Genomic DNA, 20495 nt, shown 5'->3' with positions numbered 1-20495 from the left:
AGTTTGAGGGTTTCATGACTGGTTTCCCATTCAGAAGACAACTGCACTTTGGGCCCAAGGACCTCTGTGGAGCTTTTTACCAATTTCACAGATCCTTGGCACTGTCCCCTCATGGCTGAACTCATAGGGGACAGTTTTATAAAGACTTTTTGTGTGTATGTGCTAGTATACCCCTGTGTACAAGTACGTGAGAAGAAGGTGCACATTTTTACGCAACCTAGATGTATGGGGGAAGAGTTTGGGCAGAGCATGGGGAGAGTCAGAAAGCTTTATCTACATGTAAAGCCTCTTTTACATGAATAAAAAGGACTTTTATAAATTGTATGATGGCATTTGTGTATAAAAAGTATGTGCACGGAAAGTATGGCCCTATTTTACACAATTTGTATTTAGGCATTCCTAGAAACAGGGTTGAAATATATGTGTCTTTTATAACATATGTGTGCACATGTATAGAATGCACATACATATTTATACCAACTTTGAAACAGGTGTAAATGTGCATCAGCATCTGTGTGCTACAGGGGCTGATTCTAGGTGTCTATTTTATAAAGATATGTAGAAGGGCACTTTCGATATGATGTCTAAATCCAATTTTGGACGTTTTGCTGAAAACATCTAAAAATCAAGTAGTGAAAATGACCATTTCCTAGATGTTGTTGTGATTAGGACGTCTTTTTGGACCGTTTTCAAAAAAAAAGAAAAAATCCAAGTGAAAAACACAAAAACTCAAGCCATTGGGACATAGAAATAGCCAGCTTTCCTAGTAGACTCGAAACACAGCCATCCCAGCAGAGCAGTGGGGCATCCTAGGGAGCACTGCAATGGAGTTTACATAAAAGGTCCTTTGGTACACATCTCACCATTACCCCGTTATATTGTATGGTGGGTCCTTCAAAACCCATTAAAAACCTACTGTACCCAACTATACACCACTACAACAGTCCTTATGGCTGCAGGTGTACAATAGGGGTTTTTGTTTTGGAGGGGGGCTGACACTTTACACCACAAGTGTAATAGTTAAGAGTGGATTATTGACCTGTGTCCCCTTCTCTATGGTGCACTGCACCGACCACTAGGCTACTCCATAGAGGCTCGCATGTACTGTTTCATTTACATCTTTGCAGTGTGGGAGGGGGTCAGTGACCACTGAAGGAGTAAGGAGGTGTTATTCCTTTATTCCTGCAGTGGTCATCTGGTCATTTAGGGCACTTTTTTGTGGCTTATTCATTAATAAAATGTCTAGCTTATAGCCCTAGATATTTTTGTTTTCTTCCATTATGGAACACCCAGATCCCGCCCTTAAGACATTCCTGACATGCCCCCCCTTGTGATCTGAACGTACTTCTGATGGACTTCATAGAAAAATGTCTAAAAATTGGTTAGAAAATACCCATTTGGATATTTTTCTGAGAAAAACGACCAAATGCAGATTTATGCCACTTTTTGGACGTCTCTCTTTTGAAAATGAGCCCCATTGACACCAATATTGGCCTCATAAAATAGGCCTAAAATACGTGTCAGAGTGAAAATACGTCTACCTGTTCCAACACTATCCATATGGTGGAGGGAAGGAACAACAAAAACATCCATATAACAGCAATAGTAAGGCACTCTCCGGATAAGCAATATAGCCAATATTCAGGCTGCAGCAGTCAGCATTTTTTCAAACTCTGATCATCGCCGGATTAGCCTCAGATATTCAGTGCTTGGACATATCCGGGCACCAGTACTGAATATCAGGGGCTAAATCCAGTGGGGCTGGCTGCTGGAGCTTATGTGGGATCTACATTACTAGATTTTACTTTTTAAGTGGCCCTTATTCCCCTCATGGCCCCACAAAAGAGCCTCGATCCTTCCTATCCCCTCCCCCCAGCCTGTGAGAATCAAATCCCTCAGCCCCTCCCCCACAATGGCCCCCCAATTCCCACGGTCCAAACAGCCCCCCTCCCTGGCCTATCCAATCCTAGCAGGGGTGATGGGGGCAGCAGCAAAGCCCACTCGCTCCTGCACTTTGCAGCTGTCCTAAATTCACCCGCTTAGCTATGCAGGTCTCAGCACTGAATATTGCTAGCTCTCGCCTAACCAAGGTCTGCCAGGTAGCTCTTGCATAACCCCCAGCTCCTTCCCAACACCATCTGCTCACTTTTCTGGGACCATCCAGAGCCAATATTAAGTGGTACTGCCCAGTTTAATTCTGCTGAATATTGGGGGTTAGGTAGTCATAGGCGTTTTAAGCAGGCAGGAGCCTCTCCTGCCCACTTACATCACTTTGAATATCGGGGGAAAATGTTTAGTTATGGCCTTTCCTATAGTACAGCTAAACTAAATGAATAGCAGCAGCAACAGTTACTGCATTACATATGCATGGTTGGCTTTTAAAAGATAACTGCTGCCCCTGGATATTATTCTCAGTGTGTTCAACAACCTTCTTACTTTAGGAATGCTTCCTATTAATAAATCTAGTTTCATTCCTATGTACCAAGCTGAAAGTGTAATACAAAATAGATCACTGTCAGATTATCCTATCTATTCAAACCTTTTTTTTTAAAAATAAAATGTTCTATCCTATTTCCAAAGGACAGTGTCTACGGCGTAGTCCCAGGATACATGACAGACCTCATAAATCTACCAACCAGAAATAGAATCGGATCATCACGATCATACCTAAACTTACATTACCCAAATTGTAAAGGACTTAAATACAAAACAACTTACGCATCCACCTTCTCCTATGTGAGCACACAACTATGGAATGGACTCCCAAAAGCTGTAAAAACAATCCATAACCACCTAAACTTCAGAAAATCACTAAAAACCAACCTCTTCAAAAAGGCTTACCTCACCGATCCAACGTAAATCCCCACGTTCAGCAACACAGCTCAACCAATGATTGTACTGGACAATATACAATCTTCATGTCAATGTCATACGTCCTTCACAGTGCCTGACACACACCTACCTCATTTGACCACAATATAACCTTGTATTTGTTATCAACCGACTGGCGAATGCCTTTACGGTACTATGTAAGCCACATTGAGCCTGCAAATAGGTGGGAAAATGTGGGGTACAAATGTAACAAATAAATAAATAAAAATGCTCTGTAGAACAAATGCTATATTAAAGGTAATGAGACCTCTATTGTAGAATTCCATGATAGGCACTGTTTGACTATAGATTATACTTTTCCTCCCAATTTCTTTTTCTAACATACTTTATAATACAAACAAAATGATCATATTTTATTAAAATAATAATAATAATAATCTGGCATAGAACCAATTCATTACCAAAGTCTTATTTTTAATCTACATAGATGTTTCAGTCAACATTTTTCATCTTTCTGAGTAGATGTTCTTGTCTTTAAAAGATTAATATAATGGGTTCCATCCATTCTACTAATGTAGCATTGCCCAATGCTAAAAATGTGAAGAAAGATACTGTACTGGTGCATGGGTTAGAAGTAAAGGGCAAGACAAAACCTATACAGATGCAAGTTAGCACATCAAGAAGTGCAGGATAACAACTTGATGTGGGAGCACTGCATCAATGATCTTATAACCAGCATACCAAAAGTGAATTTCAAAATTATCCAGGGACATAAGATATTTTCATACACTTTGGGGTTGGGGGGTGTAATTCTAAAAAGTATTTCCATGGGTAAAAATGCTTTACATGCTGAAATACGCTTTCACAAAATCACCCTCCCGATATGTACATAAACTTGTGCATATACTGAGTTGGGGAAGGGTTAGTGTTTATGCACATAATTTACAAAATATGCATTATCCCACTCATTCTATAATTTTAGCACCTACATGTAAGCTCCATTTAAATGATAAGAATATAGAATACTAGCACTTATGTATGTGAATGTTACTAATCCTAAACTAATCCTATGAACCCTACTACCCAACACATATCCAGGTAACAACAATGACCTAGACTACTTCTCCCACCAAAATTCCCTATGCTTATCCTGTAACCCATCCCCCTCCCGCCTGCTCCACCCCTCTTCCAGTGCTCACCTACCTTTGCTCATACCTCTCCTACTCCCCTCACCCTTGTCCTTCTCTACCTACCTATCTCTTTTGTTATTCTACTATACTTAACTTTTATTTTCTTTATCAATATTCTGTAATCCCTATTACTATGTAAGCCGCATTGAACCTGCTTTGAGTGGGAAAGCGCAGGGTACAAATGTAATAATAAATAAAGTGCGCTGTATGTGCTCAGCGGTATTCTAGAATGTGAGCATGCAGGGTACATGACATGTAACTGCAAGAGGGAGATCACAGGGGGAGGTGCATGGGCAGGGCATGGATGGATCCCCTACTTATGCATTTAAGTTATAGAATACTGGGTATCACTGTTCTCTCTAAGCTGAGTGGATATCCTTTAACTGCATTGCTACCAGTAGGGGGTGGTGCTTCAATACTGTGTGTTAAATTGCTAGGGCCAGACAGAATCCCTGGAGTCCTGCAGAACTTGCCTACCCTTCACTATTAAAAATGATAGTGAAATAGCACCCCCCCCCCCCCCCCCCCCCCCCCCCCCCCCCCACTGGCAGGACTGTAGATGGAGGACTGCCGCTCAGCTTAGAGGGAACAGTGCTGGGCACCCAGCAGCCGATAAAAAAATTCTCACTCAGCACTCAGGATTTTGGTGCCCAAACTTGGGCAACCTCCTTTATAGAATTGCCCCATCCCCCTGGTTCTATAAATGTCGGCAACAATTGCATATGCAAATCTGGGTTTGCTCCCAATTTGTGCATGCAATTTAATTGAATGAGACTGGCAAAAGTCAATCATCAAAAAATGTATAAGGCTTCGATGACAGACTTCAAACAGAACAGTAGTAGAAGCTCAATTTTGTTTTGTAGTTTATTAATTTTATTTTATAATTTTATCATTTATAATTTGTAATTTATAAGGGGTGAAAAAGGGAGTTCAGTACAGGCTGAACCTTCAGCCGAGCACTACTTCAGTGAGTCACAACGCCACAAAAGCGGCTCATATGAGAAGCTCTATACATCGTAGCACACTCACTCAAACTTTCCACCCCAATTTTTCAATTTATCAACAAAAGTGAATAAGTGCCAATATCTAACTAAACACTACAAAAGCTCCATATGGGATTACTACTACTGTTCTGGTGTCAACCAAAAGCCTCAAGGAGGTGTCAAACAAACTTTTGATAACTGCCGGGCTCCCACCCCCAGCAAGCGCCATTTCCGGCACTACAAATACTTTTGTAGTGCTGGTGTGTACCCAGTGGTAATCAGTTACTGCCAGGTTAGAATGGGAGCCCTTTAGTGACGATAAGTGCTACCCCCCAAAATGGCTGCGCAGCAAGTGCGTCGCTTGCTGTATGGCCATTTCTTTAAAAAAAAAAAAAGCAAAACCTACTTTTTACCCACTGCAGCAAAAGGGGGCCTCGGTGTGCATCAAAAACATGTGCTGAAACCAGTACAGGCCCCCCCTTTTGCTGCAGCTTTGTAAAAAGGACCCCTAAATAAGTTGGAAAATTTGTTCATACAAAATAGCAGGTGTAAATGTGTCCTGATACTTTCTGTAGGATAATTTTCAAAGGGAAAATATGTGTGTGCTTTCTGTTTGAAAATTGGTGTAATTTATGAATATATTCAATACATAAATTAGGTGGCCTGTTATAAAATTTCTATCAATATATATTATTTACATTGTGACTTTTGAATAAAATCCGTTAAGTAGACAAGAGGTGGAAATTAAAGTGTACTAGCAGAAATAGTAGCTTAATCTTTCCTAGAAAGAGCTGGGAAATTCGAGTGACATCTAAACACGTAAAGCAAATAAAGCGCTATTCTACAAAATTCCAGAGAAAAATGTGTATGGAGTGAAAACGTTGAAGAAGGCAGGAGTGCGTTGGGGGCATTTAATGTGGCATCTCATTAGCAATTTATTAGCTCTTGGGAACAGATTAGTTCTTTTTACTTTTTAACTTTTGGGAACAGATTAGCTCTAAGTGTTTGCAGATCATCTTGAAGTAAATAAAATAAAAAGCATACAATATACCTAAGCCGTTTAAGGGAATATACATTAGTTTAAGTATTCCTATTCTCTTAGGCCTAGATGCACAAAACTCTAACGACCCTTTAATGACCCTCTAACGACAAAATTTGTGACCGTTGCATGCATTATAGGCCTTTTCTGAAGCCACTAGCAGATAACGAAAACGGAATGCAAACCAGAAACTACCACTGAAATGTGGACAATTCGTTATGCACTAACCACACCGACGATTCTAACGAATCTTTTAACGTGACAAATTTAGCGAGCTCTCAGACCTGTCGTTCAGGCCTCAGCTATCATCTCCCCGCTCCCTCCTGCACCTTAAAAATGCAAGCTGGCATGTAAAAAAAAAAAGTTATATAAAAACGCAAACCGGTAGCTCCCCACTTCCCCCTGCACTAACCAAAACAAAAAAAAAATTCAAATAGATTGGGAGGGGGCAAAGGCGCTCATCAGGAGCGTCCTGTATGGGCGCCCTTGCCCACCCCCCACCCCCCCGAGATCGCCGCTGTTCCCCGCTTCAGCCGGTTTTAATAAAAACAAATCTCCAAATTTTCTCATCCCCGGTCCCCCTCCCTTCCTGTGTTTCCTGTCCCTTGCTCCAGGGCTCCACCTCCCGCCATCCTCCGCCTCCGTCCCCTGGGATCGTCGCCGCCGCTCCCACCCTCCACCGGACCCACCCTCCACATTACCATCCCGTGCAGCGCCTCTCACCTGTATGCGAAGGTGCTGCATAGGATAAAACATCTGATCGCCAATTGCTTCTCCCTTCTCCGACGTCAGTCTGTTGTTCCTGGGCCCAATGGAGGGGGGGCCCAGGAACAACAGACTGACGTCGGAGAAGGGAGAAGCAATTGGCGATCAGATGTTTTATCCTGTGCAGCACCTTCGCATACAGGTGAGAGGCGCTGCACGGGACGGTAATGTGGAGGGGGGGTCCGGTGGAGGGTGGGAGCGGTGGCGACGATCCCAGGGGGCGGGGCACAGGGGCGGAGGATGACGGGAGGTGGAGCCCTGGAGCAAGGGACAGGAAACACAGGAAGGGAGGGGGACCGGGGATGAGAAAATTTTATCCAGCCACCTAAACCAGGATATTCAATGCTGGTGCCTGCATATGACCTAGTATTGAATATTTGGGGATAAAGCTGGTGGCAGCCCCAAAAAAACGCTGACTGTTGGTGGCTGAAGAAACAAGAAGGGACTATTTTAGACGTAGACTTTAGTGAAACACAGGATTTAGTATGAGAGATAATGGTGTTGGGGCCACCTGGCAATAGTGATCACAACATGATCAAATTTGGCTTAAAATAATTGGAGGGAGAACAGTAAGGAAATCTACTGCATTGGCATTTAATTCTCAAATGGGAGACTATGATAAAATGAGGAAAACGGTAAAGGAAAAAAATCTAAAAGTAGCTGCAAAGCTTAAAGAGTTTATATCAGGCATGGATATTGTTGAAAAATACCTTCTTGGAAGTCCAGATAGGCATTGCATGTATTAGAAATAAGTAAGGAAGGCCCAACTATGGCCAGCAGGATTAAAAGGGGAGGTGAAAGCAGCCATTATAACCAAAAGAACATCTTTCAAGACCAGGAAAAAAGGATCTTACAGAAGAAAACAGGAAACAGCATAAGCACTGGCAAATGAGATGTAACATGTTGATAAGGAAGGCAAATAGAGAACTTAAAAAGAAGCTTGCTATAGAGACAAAAACTCAAATACCCCATTGTGAACCCAGAAATATCACACTGTTAAATTGGCACTTGTCTTTGCATTGAATCTGCCTGTATTGTATTCAGAGTTGCCACAGGATGTGTGCAAACCTTAGCTGAACTATCTGAGAACTTTCTCAGGGAAGGCCAAGAAGCGAGTTTCCTACCGGTTTGCTACAGAAATTTGCAATTTACAGAGTAACTCAAGTTATTTGGATTATAAGTAATATGAATATAAAATATAAAATTGATTCTTTTGTCTTATCTGAAGACAAATGACTAAATATGCTGTCTCATGAATGGACAATTCACAATTGTCTTCTATTAACCAGCATATAAAGAACATTTCCTCCAGAAGTCTCTCAGAAATCTTTGTTGCAGAAACATTTGGGTGACCTTTTACTAAGCTGCAGCAGGGCTAATGCGCGGGTAGCACGCACTAATTCGACATTACCGCTGGGGTACCACAGGCGCCCTGTGATAGTTTCGAACTTAGCGCAAGCTGTTTCCAAAGAAAATAATTTTCTATTTTCTACCAAGGGGGGGGGGGGGGGGGGGGGGCGTTCCCAGCGGTAACTGGCAGTGCGGACACATTAACGTGAAGTATTTGATTACCGCTTAGCCCTTACCACCAAGTAAATAGGTAGCATTAAAGGCTCAGACAGTACATTGTTCCGCGTTACTTTTAATATTAGCACACGGCCATTTACCACCCCATTAAAAAAAGGCCTTTTTATCCACTGTGGTAAAAAATGGCCAGGGCTCGCTAATTTCATGCGTCCAAACTAGCACAAGCCACTTTATACCACCGCTAAGTGGTGCCATGACAAAACTATTGTTGTGTTTTGAATGCAATATATATAGTGACAGCTGAAGGGAAACAAAGGATTAAAAAAATACCCTCATGAACAGATCAGAACTGTGCATTTAAACTGCTAAGCTAAAGTAAAACAAAGAAGGATATATGGATAAGAAAGTCATAAAGTGGGTGAAAACATAAAAGACATTTTGACAAGATATCATTTGTTCTGTGAATTTTAAAGAAGTATTTGCTATAACGAATTTTGAATTAACAGAACTGAACATTTAAGGGCCCTTTTAACAAGCTGCAGTAAGCATCAACGCATGCTTACTGCACATTAAAATAGTGTACCACAATGTGCTAAAAAATAAAATTATTTTTTTTCACTAAGGGGGCGTTCTGGGGCAGAGAGTGGGCATGTCTGTGCTAAACAGTACAGCCAGGTTGCAGTGCATTAATTGATCAGCGCAGGATTAGCATATGAGCCCTTATGGCCTACAAAATAGGTGGCGGTAAGGGATCATGCACTAATTTCTTTTATGGCAATGTGCTAATGGCAAAATTAGTGAGTGGCCATTAATAGAAAAAAAATAGGAAAACTGGTCACCTTCCTGCAGCAGTAAAAACAGTCTTAGCGCCCGGGAAAGACTTACATACAGTAAGGGTGAACTAAGGTGACTTTTTACTGCAACTTGGTAAAAGGGCCCCTTAGAAATGGATTTCCTCTTTTAAAAACAATGGAAGCCTGCAGGAGGAGTTTCCTATTTGGTCAATGAGAAAGGCTTTTCCTTTGACTTCTCAGTGGTTTTAGGATCCAAATGACGTATGTTGATAAGAACTCTCTAATTAAGAGAAATGAGGGGACTGGGATGTTCTAGTCAAGGGTTCATTTAAATTTGAGGCTTGAACCGGAACAAAGTTCACATGTATACAGCAGGGGGCAATATAAACCCTGTACCAGAAGTAGAACTATGATACCTTCAGGAATCTTGTCCACAGGTATGGTAAGCCTAATTTCCTAGAACAGAACATGGGACCCTTTTACTAAACCATGCTGATTCCCGGCAGGGACAAAGGGGCGGGGGGGCAGGGGGACAAAATTCCCTGGGTCCGGCCTCCAAGGGGGGAGCCTGGGCCCAGTGCCAGCAAGCTTCTTCTTGCTGCCTGATTGCTTCTGGGTCTGTCCTCCCCTGCTCCTGCATGCCACCCAGGACCCAGATGATTGAATTAGCGTGATATGAGTAGGAGGATAGAATAGGAAGCAGCATGTTGGCGCCGGCTCCGGCTACCCCCCCTTGGAGGCAAACACAGAAAGGTAAGGGGGCGGCCATGAGTGGCAGTGTGAGTGCCGTGGGGGGGGGGGGTGGCTTGTGGCGGTCCAGTTCTGGTCCGGGCCCAACTATTTCTCTCAGCAGCCCCGATTCCCGGCATGGCAAATGCGATGCATATGCTGCACAGCAATCGCTAGCGCGGTTTAGTAAAAGGGGCCGATTATCAGGAAGATCGACAATCCCCCCCCCCCCGAAACTGCACACCTGCCATAAAAACCACTGCACAAGCCAGAGCAGCTCAAATTACAACAGGAAAAAGAAACAGCCTGAAAAACACCAAAAGAGATCCAACAAGAAGCAGATGGAGGAACATAAAAGAACCTCCAAAAATACAAATTAAAAATTATTATCTCCAAAGAGAAAAAAAGCACAGACATTCACTTTTCTGAGGCTGGTAAGAGGTGATATTCAGCAGCACTGCCCTGTTTAGTACCGCTGAATATCAGCAGTTTGGCAGGGACAGGCGATTTAAGCGGGCCAGAGCCTCTCCAGCCCGCTTAAATCGCTCTGAATATCGGCCCCAATAATGATAATAATTTGGATTTTTATCCTGCCTTTTCAAATAATGATCAAGGCAGTTTACAGCATTATTAATAATTCAGGTATAATAAGTCCCTTCTCAGAAGAACTTATACTATAAGTAGGTACCTGAGGTAACTGGGGATAAAGTAACTTGCCTAAGGTCACAGGGCATCCCATGGGGGATGTGGAATTTGAACCTTGCTCGCTCTGGTTCTCAGTCCATTGTTCTAACCATTAGGTCATTCCTCCTGCTCATTCAGTACCAATGATGGGATTCTGGTGCAATGGAATTTCATACACCACTGTCTGGGGATTTTTACTGAATTTAATAGACTATCCCTCACATTGCTCCTGGTCTGGTCCTTATGCCAATGGTCCTAAGACCAGAAGCCAGGTGCAAGGGCTCTTTTGAAACTCATATCATGGGCCCTAAATCCAGCCACCAGGCATCACCCTTAATGATGACCATGACTCACTCCTCCTAAAGACTATGAAGAGTATAATTTTTTAAAGTCCAAGAATCTTTGTGCCATATTAGGACTGGATTCACTGATATAGAAAAACAATAATATACTAAGAGACAGTGGCATACCTCGCATATTTGGCACCCACAGTGGATCATTTTTAACACCCCCATCATGCCAGTTCTCTTCTTGTTCAACCTTCCTCCCCCCACACACACAGTCTGGCAGCTCCTCCTTCTTTCAACCCCCCCCACCTGCGGTCTGAAGCTCCCCCCTGGTCTACCTTTAAATATGATTTTCTTCCCTCTAGAGGCAGTTGGCAGTGCTAGCAATTTAAATAACACTGCCTGCATCGTTCCTAGAGCATTCCCTTTGCCGCATTTTGCCCCAGTAAAAACTGGAAGTGACATCATAGGGGGTAGGATGTACCAAAGGAAAGGCTCCAAGAATGACATTCAGGCAGCGTTAACTGAATCACTACTGCTGCTGCTGGCTGCCTCTAAAAAGCCAAGTTTAAAGGTAGTTTGAGGGGAAGGTTTGAGAGAGGAGCGATCTGCCAGACCGTTGGGGGGGGGGGGGGGGGGGGTTGAGAAAGGGCATTGCTGGCAGATCAGAGGTTGAGAGCGAGAGAGAGAGGGGGGGGGGTTGGTTGCAGCCCCTTATTACCTACACTCGGGATGGACTGCATCTACTGCCCCACCCATGGTAAGCCACTGCTGAGAGATCCTGTCAGAAGACTAAGGAACTCCAGATACCAGCAGAGAGAACCAAGCAAACATGAGAGAGAAGCTCTGACACAGAAACAACAGGAAGACAGAGTGATGGAGGGAAAAACTTTATAACGCCTGACATGGCCTGAAGTAAAAAAAAAAGTATCAATGTGTTGAACAAATAAATGAAAGATATATAAAAATATATACATACATAAATAAAATCAAAATATGTGTATACAAGTATAAAATGGGATGCCAATCTCAAATTTAAAATGAACTTTCATCATGAACAAATTTCCTTTTTGGATCTTAAGATTATCAAGAACAAAAATAGTCTCAAAACCACCTTATATAGGAAACCCACAGACCGCAACACTCTGTTACATTACCATAGTTATCACCACCATTCACTCAAAGCCAACCTTCACCAGGCATGGTGGAAGAATCCACACCATGGCTCACCACACTACAACAAAGCTGTCATCAGTTTTCTCCAGAACAATGCTCCTGACACCAGAGCTCTTTCTTTGAGTGATGCTCCCCTAGAGTCAAATCAGCCAAGATTCTCTGGTGCTTCTGGGCATTTCTATTTTAAAGGTAAGCAAACCCACTCCCATAAGCCTTAAGCTTAGAAGGACACACAGCAAGAACTAGGAGGGAGAGGGAGATGCTGGGAGACTGGGGGGGGGGGGGGGGGGGGGAAGAGATGGAAACAGAGAACAATTCTCCTCTTATTCATCATATATTGGCTGTGGTGCCAAGGGGCATGCTGCCAGGTATCACTTTCAGATGGTCAAACCCCCTCCTAGTCATGGTCTCAGGAACAGCACCTCACCAAACAATGGTGTACAGGCCAGGTCTAGGGTTCCTGGGGAGAACTCCCCTTGCACCGACAGGTCCTTAGACCAATCCCTGATAGCACCTTTGGCCAACGACTTGACCGTGGAGATAAAGGCCATGGCCCATGCATGAGGGAATACTAAAACCAACTTTGAGACCTGTGCTGAAAAGAAAGTTTATTTATTGAGGTCACGACTCGTACTGTTATGACTAAACAGAAGGAAAAGACCTGTGTCTCTCATATGTCCTATTAGGAACAACCTTATAGGAACACCACCACCATTGGTCATAAAAACCCTCTGTATATTTTCAAATTATATTGCATAGCACAGGTTTCAAAGTTGGGTTTAGTATTGCTACATTGAGTTAATTCCTGTTTTTCCATTTTTTTGATTTTGTATCAAATATGAGAGAGTCAGGCCAAACAAACAAAACAAAAGAAATCTTCATTCTGCTGCACCAGTTCATTCGCACCATTTGCTGGAGGCAGAGAAATAATGGCAAGTTCTAGGGCTGCACCACACCTTATAATGGTGATGACATCACTAAATTGTCATTTTTATCTGTCTCCATCATCTGCACTGGTCTCACAGGATACGGACTTGCCAATTTTTCTCTGTACAGAAAGGTACACTAAATAGTAGAGTAAATAGTAGAGTACCACAGTGATCTGTACTGGGACTGATGCTTTTTAACATATTTATAAATATTTTGGAAATGAGAAAAAAGTGTGAGGTTATCAAAATTTGCAAATGACATCAAACTATTGTGAGAAATTTTAAGAGGTCCTTGGGAGCCTAGGCATTCAAATGGTTGATGAAATGTAATATGAAGTGCAAAGTAATGCACATAGGAAAGAATAACCCAAATTATAGTTACACAATGCTAGGTCCCACATTAGGAGTCACAACCCAGGAGAAGAATCTAGGCATCATCATGGATTATACACTGAAATCTTTTGTTCAATATATGGTGGCTGCCAAAAAAAGCAATCAATATTGAGAATAAATCAAGGATATCAGATTGTCTCCATATCACTCCATGGTGCAACCTCACCTTGGGTATTGTGTGCAATTGAGATTGCTGCATCTCAAGAAAGATACAGCAGAATTAGAAAAGGTACAGAGAAGGGCAACCAAAATAATAAAGGAGTTGGGAAGACTCTCCTATAAGGAAAAGCTAAAAAAGTTAGGGCTCTTCAGCCTAGATTGAGGTGAGATATGATAGAAGTCTATAATATCCAGAGCAGAGAGGAACAGAGAATATAAATCGAATGTTTGCTCTTTTACTCTGTCAAAAAATACAAAGACTAGGGGGACATGCTATGAAGTTACTATGTAATGCATTTTAAAGAAAAAGGCGATTTTTGTTTTCACTCAACGCACAGTTAAGCTTTGGAATTAATTATCGGACAATGTCATAAAAGCAGTTAGCATAGCCAAGTTTAGAAAAGGTTTGCACAAGTCCCTGAGAAAAAATTTCAACAGACCATTACCAAGATAGACCTGGGGAATAAGTACCTTGAAACCTAGATACTTTTTGGAATACTGACAGGTATTTGTGACCTGAATTGGCAACTACTGGAAGGAGGATTCTGGACTTGTTGGACCTTTGATCTGATCCAGTATGGTAATTCTTATGTTCTTATGTAGGGGGTCATAGAGGATGTGGGTGTCTAAGTAACCAGATGAAACATCAAGGGAGTGAGAGCATCTGGGGAGGAACAGTGAGGAATGAGAGTATCAAAAGGAATACGAGAGAACTAAATGAGGGAAATGAAGGGGTGTAGCAGAGTATGCGAGTTTCAATGAAGGGGAACAGCACTGGGAGACAGGGTGTTTCAATCCCTCTACTAGATGCCCTTTCTTTTTCCGCCGCCTTATCTTCTATCCCTTTGCTCTCTTCATCTTCTTTCCCTTTTTCCCGTCTTCTGTGCACTCTCCCACCTCTGTTACCCCAACTACCCTGATTTTACTCCGAGTTCCCTTTTTCATCTTCCTCCTCTAGGAACTCACCTCCTTTTTTTTCTTCTCCCACTCTCAAAATTTTTATGGCCCACCTCCCATTTTAGATCTATCATTAAAATTCCTTACCCCCAAAACAAATTGGTTAGGGGCACAGGGACAATTAAAGGGGAAGTGAGAGAATATTGGGATAGTGAAAGAGAGAGAAAGATAGGTAACGAGCACATGCAGAGAGAGGGATAGGGCTGAGTAGAAGGGAAGAGTTTGGTTTGGCCTTCCAATTAAAAAAGGAATTCCACTGTCCCAGTACTGTTAGCTTGATATTAATGAAGATATAAACTCAAAACAGCAAACACATTACCTGGGTAATTTATACATGTCTGCAGAGCATTTAAACATTCATGACATAAAGCCCACAGTTCATACTCCTTTAATGGCCTACCATACCATGACAAAAGATCTTTCAAAGAGATCCACTAAAATATAAACAGAAAAAGAAAGAGGAAATTAAGAAGCATAAACAATTCTATAAACAATATAAATGCACACAATTGTTAACTTAAAAATAGGCAAAGCAATTATTCCAACACAACACTAACAGTGTTAAAAATTTCCCCACTAATGCTCACCAATTATATTTTATGCAAGCAAGTGAAAGGCACATACATTTTATCCTGATATAATAAGCTAGAACTAGGGGATCAATCAATACCATTTTTCAAGATGGCACCACAGAGGCAGAAGCAAATGGAGATGGTTCTTCTCCCCTTAAGGAATCACTGCTTTAGGTGTACTTGTGTAGGGATTGGAGCAAGATGAGGCACATTTAGCTACTGTAAAAGGTGCAGCAGGGCTTCCAAGGGGAAGATGAGATTAAAAAAGGGGAACATTATTTTCTTCAGTTTTAGCCTTGATGCGGTGTCATGGGTTTGGAGCAGGCCACTATCCCATCAGAGACTGATGCCTATCTGGTAGCTATCCTATGATAAGAGGGCAACAGACCCTTTAAGACACTGAGCAAAAAAAGATTTAAGAAATCCATAAAATAAATTTTACATCTCATTGAGATGTAGTTAATTTCTGCATGGCCAGCAAAATTTTTTCACACATCCTTCTCCACAAAATTTTACATTAATAAGCTGCTTTTCAAGACCCTGCAGCTCATTAACGTAGAATTTAAATGAGCTTCCCTAAATTAATTCTTTGCAAGTACCGCACATGACCGGAAATTAAAACAAATGGAAAAAAAAAACTAAAAAATTCCATGGTCAATCTGGGCTTAGAATGTGGGAAAGTCTCTTTAGTAAAAGGACCCCTTGGACTGGTTATTGAAGTTCTGGATCTTTCTCCCACACATTGGACAGGGATAGAATCCTGATTTCAGTTAAGACATGGTCCGGAACAAGCACATATAATTAAAACGAAAACTAATACTCTAAAAGCTCTATTGTGCATACAATGTTGAGGTAGGAATTTGAGTGTCCAGGTCGAGATGTTCATAATTCTCCCAGTATGGCTCTGCCAAGCATTGGGCCTTTTGTTAAATACATACAAGGATGATAGCAATTACACATGTATTTGGTAGGGAGAAGTGACTTCAAGAATCTACATGTGCAGAAATAAGGCATCTTTTAGTATCCTCCATGTATAACTTCTGGTGCTTGTATGTGGAAGTATTCTGGATACGTATATAAAACCAACACCAAGTAAATAGCAAAGACCTGAAACGTAAACTTTTACATTTTAAATGCTAAGGGGTCCTTTACGAAGCTGCGGTAAAAGGGGGCCAGCAGGTGGCAAGCAGCATAGTTAGCTGCTGCTGGTGGTGCTGACCCCAGATATTCAATGCAGGTCTGTATCCAGCGACCAGCACTGAATATCTGGTGTTAAAAGATATGCCTCCTAATTAAACTGCCTATCTTAACCACTCAACTTAACTGGTTTGGCACTGAATATTGGTGCTTAGGTAGCTACATAGCCATCTTGCACCAAATATTAGTGCTTAGCTGGCTAAACATTTTTTAACCAGCCAGGAACCATTTGTGGCCAGTTAAATAGGGCTGAATATCGGCTGATATATGTTTATTCCCACTGTACAATGGGAAATACATATATGGGAGTCCTTTTACCAAGCTGTGGGAAAAGGGTCCTGAGCTAGAGGCGGGGGCTGGTTTTCTCACACGCCAGGGCTCTTTTTACCGCAATGGGTAAAAAGCTCCCAAACACACATGGCCATGTGGTAAGACAATTCTTACTGTGTGGCCATGCAGCGGGAAGCCCTTACCACCACTCACTGAGGTGGCAATAAAGGTTCCTGCGCTAACCTGGAAGTAACCGGGCAGTGCATGGCAATGCCCAATTGCCGCCAGGTTACTGCCACCCAAGCCATTTCCAGGGGATTTCTTTTTCCCCTGGAAATGCTGTATGCTGAGGGTGGGACTACCACTGGTGGCCGCATTGTGCCAGTGGTAGTCCCGGAAGAGCAAGGGGTAAGCCCGCGTTGGGCTTACTGCCACTCTGTAAAAGGGCCCCATAGGCTGTTATTTTAGTGACATGTGTAAATAGCAGCATTTACACATCTATATCACACACATGGAGTTCAACAACATGCAGAGATTTCAAAGGAATACACAGTTGCGGGGAAAAGTTTCCACGTTAGGCTTTATACCTGCTCAAAGGCACACCTAGTTTTTAAACAGTGCTCTTTTCAGAAAGGGCTTTACATGAGAGAATAATGGAGTCATTTGTCTTCATTCCATACAGTTTATTTCTGCCTCCAAAATGAAAACCATGTTAAAATTGTAGCCTCACTACTTAATCGGTGGCACTTTTATGTGTAGCTTTGTAAATTAGGGCACCTACACATGCAAGTAACAAAACTTGTCATTCTTCCACATGGAAGCTGCCAGGTCCATGCAATTCATTTTTTAAACATGCATTGACAGACTCGTTTCTAAAATACCACCACAACTGAGTATGTTCCAATCTGGACAGGACAGGATGCTGAGCTCGATGGACCCTTGGTCTTTTCCCAGTGTGGCATTACTTATGTACTTATGGATGTGTCATTTTTATCTCTATATTCTGTAAAATAAAGGACCCAAAAATTAAATATATATAAAACCGACCCCCCAAAAATCCCCTTTAAATCTGTGCATTCCAGGCTATATCCACAGGTAAACAGCAGCATTCCGAAATCACAATCTACAGATGGACATGATGCTATTTACATATGGATATGCACACAAAATTTCTAAAATAACCTCCAAAATCATCATCTTTCTTTCTTTTTAAGAACTGAGATGAACAACAATGTCACATAAAATACTGGACAGCTGGACAGCTTTGCTTTTGTGTCTGTTCAGCAAAGTAGAAAGAATAAAGCTGAGGTACTGAGGAGACTGCAATGCATGGGAATGGCGACACATCTTCAAAACTTTTACACTTAGTTCTCAGCTCTGGGAGAGCTGTTTTATTCAGAGACATGCAAAGATGTCATCCACTTGTCCGCCTGACTCAATCCTGCTTGTTGATGGAGAATAAGAAATTAGAAAAAATAAACTATGCAAAATGAAAGTAGTAGCACTTTCATTGCCATGCACCACATCATATTTAAGAGCTATTTTAAAATTATAAAATGAGACAATACTTAAAATGAACATGTCTCCATCTGACCTGTTTATATGACTTCAAAACATAAATAAGTTAAAATGCAATAATAAAATGAAATGTCATCTACACAAAAAGCAGAAAAGAAAGTTAAGTGGACCCATATGTGAATAAAAGAAATGGTGGAGCCTCAGAGCCAGAGGGGGAAACACTTTATTAGAAGCCTGCATCAGGAGTCATATGATTGAAAACTACCGTAAACAACTTGATACGTTGATGCAGTGGTAATTCTCAATTTAGATATTCTTTTGTATTGAGTTGTTTAAGGAAGCTTTTAATCATACAACCCCCTGATGCAAGCTATTTGCCGAAACACGGACCGTGTTAGGTCTTCTAATAAACTTGCTTCCTCTGGCTCTGAGTCTCCACCATTTCCTTTATTCCCATCTGCGCCAAATTCACTTTATCTTTTCTGCTGTTTGATTTCTGTTGTTTCCCTCTGACTTGCCTCTTCATCATTTACAACAAGGAATAGGATTAGTAGACTTTTCCTAGTGAATACTTTGTTCAAGCCAATGCACAAGTGAGCATTTCTCAGCAAGGAATCTTTGGACGTAAAATTACTGGATTATGTAGAATTAACATATCAATTCAACATAGGTCAACTGGAAAAGTGAATGCACAAAAGGTATATTTGCTACCTGTTCATTATCATTTATGAGTTCAGATTCTCTGGTTCCATCAAACCTTTGTTTATCACTACTTCTACTCAGCTGTGAAGAGTTATTTTGATGTGCTTTGCAATCCTTTCCACTAGTATCAGTGTTTAATAATGAAAACTTGCAGTTAATTTGAGATAAATTATCCCCTTTCAACAAAATGGAAGTCTGAGCACAGTCTCCTGGAGAAGTACAGTCTTTTCTTAACACCTCTGTCCCAGGAGGTAAATGATCTGCGACTTTGCCTATTACCTGAACAAGGGGAGTTTCAGGAGAAGCAAGGCAAAACTCATCTGTACCACAGCCAGAACAAAACTCTGGTTTTCCTTTCGGAACAGATGGAACTTTTCCCCTAAATATATTAGACAGCTGTGCACATTCGTGACTATCTATTATTTGTGAATTCGGGGAAAAGACCTGGCAAAGTTTTGGTTGACTTTTTGTCTGTAAACAAATATTGCAGAAATTATCATCCTTGCTACTGTCCAGAAAAGGTAAATCTGATGCGGATGGCCAACTCTTTTTAGTGAGCTCTCCATTATCTGATCCAGAGACAGTAGTCAAACTATAGCTTTCTTCTGTATATTTTACAGGATTCTTTGGAAAGGACTGTGGCTTACTGGTAAGACTTTTCCTCAGGAGCCTGCCAAAGTCATGGTCACATTGTCCAGTTTCCAAAACAGAGTCATTATGATTTTCATGAAATAATACAATTTTTTCCTCATTATAATGATTTGTAAACTTTGAAAGAAGTGGAGTTCTTTCATTATCTGTTTTAATTGCAATTTCATTTAAACCATATTTACACTTCCCATCTTCCAGGGTCAAACTGTTCAGACAGCCATTCAGGCACAATTTGGATGCACAATTTTCAGCAGCAAAAGGAATGCTCTCTGCTGTTTTTTCATCTCTTTGTGGTTTAACTTCTGTGTCAGCTTGATACTTTCTTCCTCTCCATGTGTTTTCACATTCATCTAGTTGAAGAAAATATGCATACCAATAAATCAACATAATTGTATCTTATTTGCATATAACTAAGCTGTCAGTTTTGTTTATTTTAAAGTGGAATATTACTGTAATCACTTTTTTTTTTATAAAAATGAATGTACAATTTGATGGAAAATAATGCAGTGAGAGTTACTCCCATTTCTATAGGATTACTAGGGGGTCCTTTTTCCAAGCTGTGATAAGCACTACAGCATGTTTACCACAGCTTGTAAGGGATTCTGGAGGATAGGAGACTTACTCAAATGGACATTTATTTACTCCACCCCCCCCCCCTTTTACCAAGCTGCGCCGCAATGCTGACACAGCCCATTTACAGTGAATTGGATCTGTCGGCAGTACTGCACGAGCAGCCACTAGTGCGGCTTTGTAAGATGGAGCCATAGAGAATAAATTGCAGCTGTTTTTGTTACTGTGAAAGGTTTGGGAGAATCTCCCAGGCCATCTGGTTCAAAAATTAGCATAGGAGTCAACTTTTCATAATTATTGGGGGTGCTAAGCCCAGTAGAAATAACCCCTCCCTGGAAACATACAAAGAATTTTCTCAATATTGGGGGTGCTCAAGCACCCACAGAGTCGGCTCCTATGAAAATTAGTACTGGAAATCAGATGACTCCCACCATGACGGACGGGTGGTTGGAAGTGAGCAAGTGATGCTAGAGTACATGGGAAGCTCGAAAAGGTGAGAAAGTTGTGGGCAACAGTGCTGCTGAGGCATAGGAATCAGAGTTTGCAAATGTGTGAGGGTATTGTGAAGCGC

The 20495-nt window shown here is 41.5% G+C and overlaps 1 protein-coding gene across 1 annotated transcript in view; it reads right to left on the bottom strand.

The window, feature by feature from the left end:
* The window catches only part of KNDC1 (kinase non-catalytic C-lobe domain containing 1), a 200678-nt gene that overhangs the window by 125156 nt on the left and 55027 nt on the right, over positions 1–20495 (bottom strand). The window contains exons 6-7 of the mRNA XM_030202996.1: positions 18713–19704; positions 14764–14878 (exon numbers count right to left, since the gene is read on the bottom strand). Coding sequence (XP_030058856.1) covers positions 14764–14878; positions 18713–19704 — 1107 coding nt within the window. The remainder of the gene's footprint in view (positions 1–14763; positions 14879–18712; positions 19705–20495) is intronic.

Source organism: Microcaecilia unicolor, chromosome 5 (genome assembly GCF_901765095.1).
Source record: "Microcaecilia unicolor chromosome 5, aMicUni1.1, whole genome shotgun sequence".
Classification (NCBI taxonomy): Eukaryota; Metazoa; Chordata; class Amphibia; order Gymnophiona; family Siphonopidae; genus Microcaecilia; species Microcaecilia unicolor.
The sequence above is the reverse complement of the archived record's forward strand: the minus strand, read 5'-3'. Positions and strand labels throughout refer to the sequence as shown.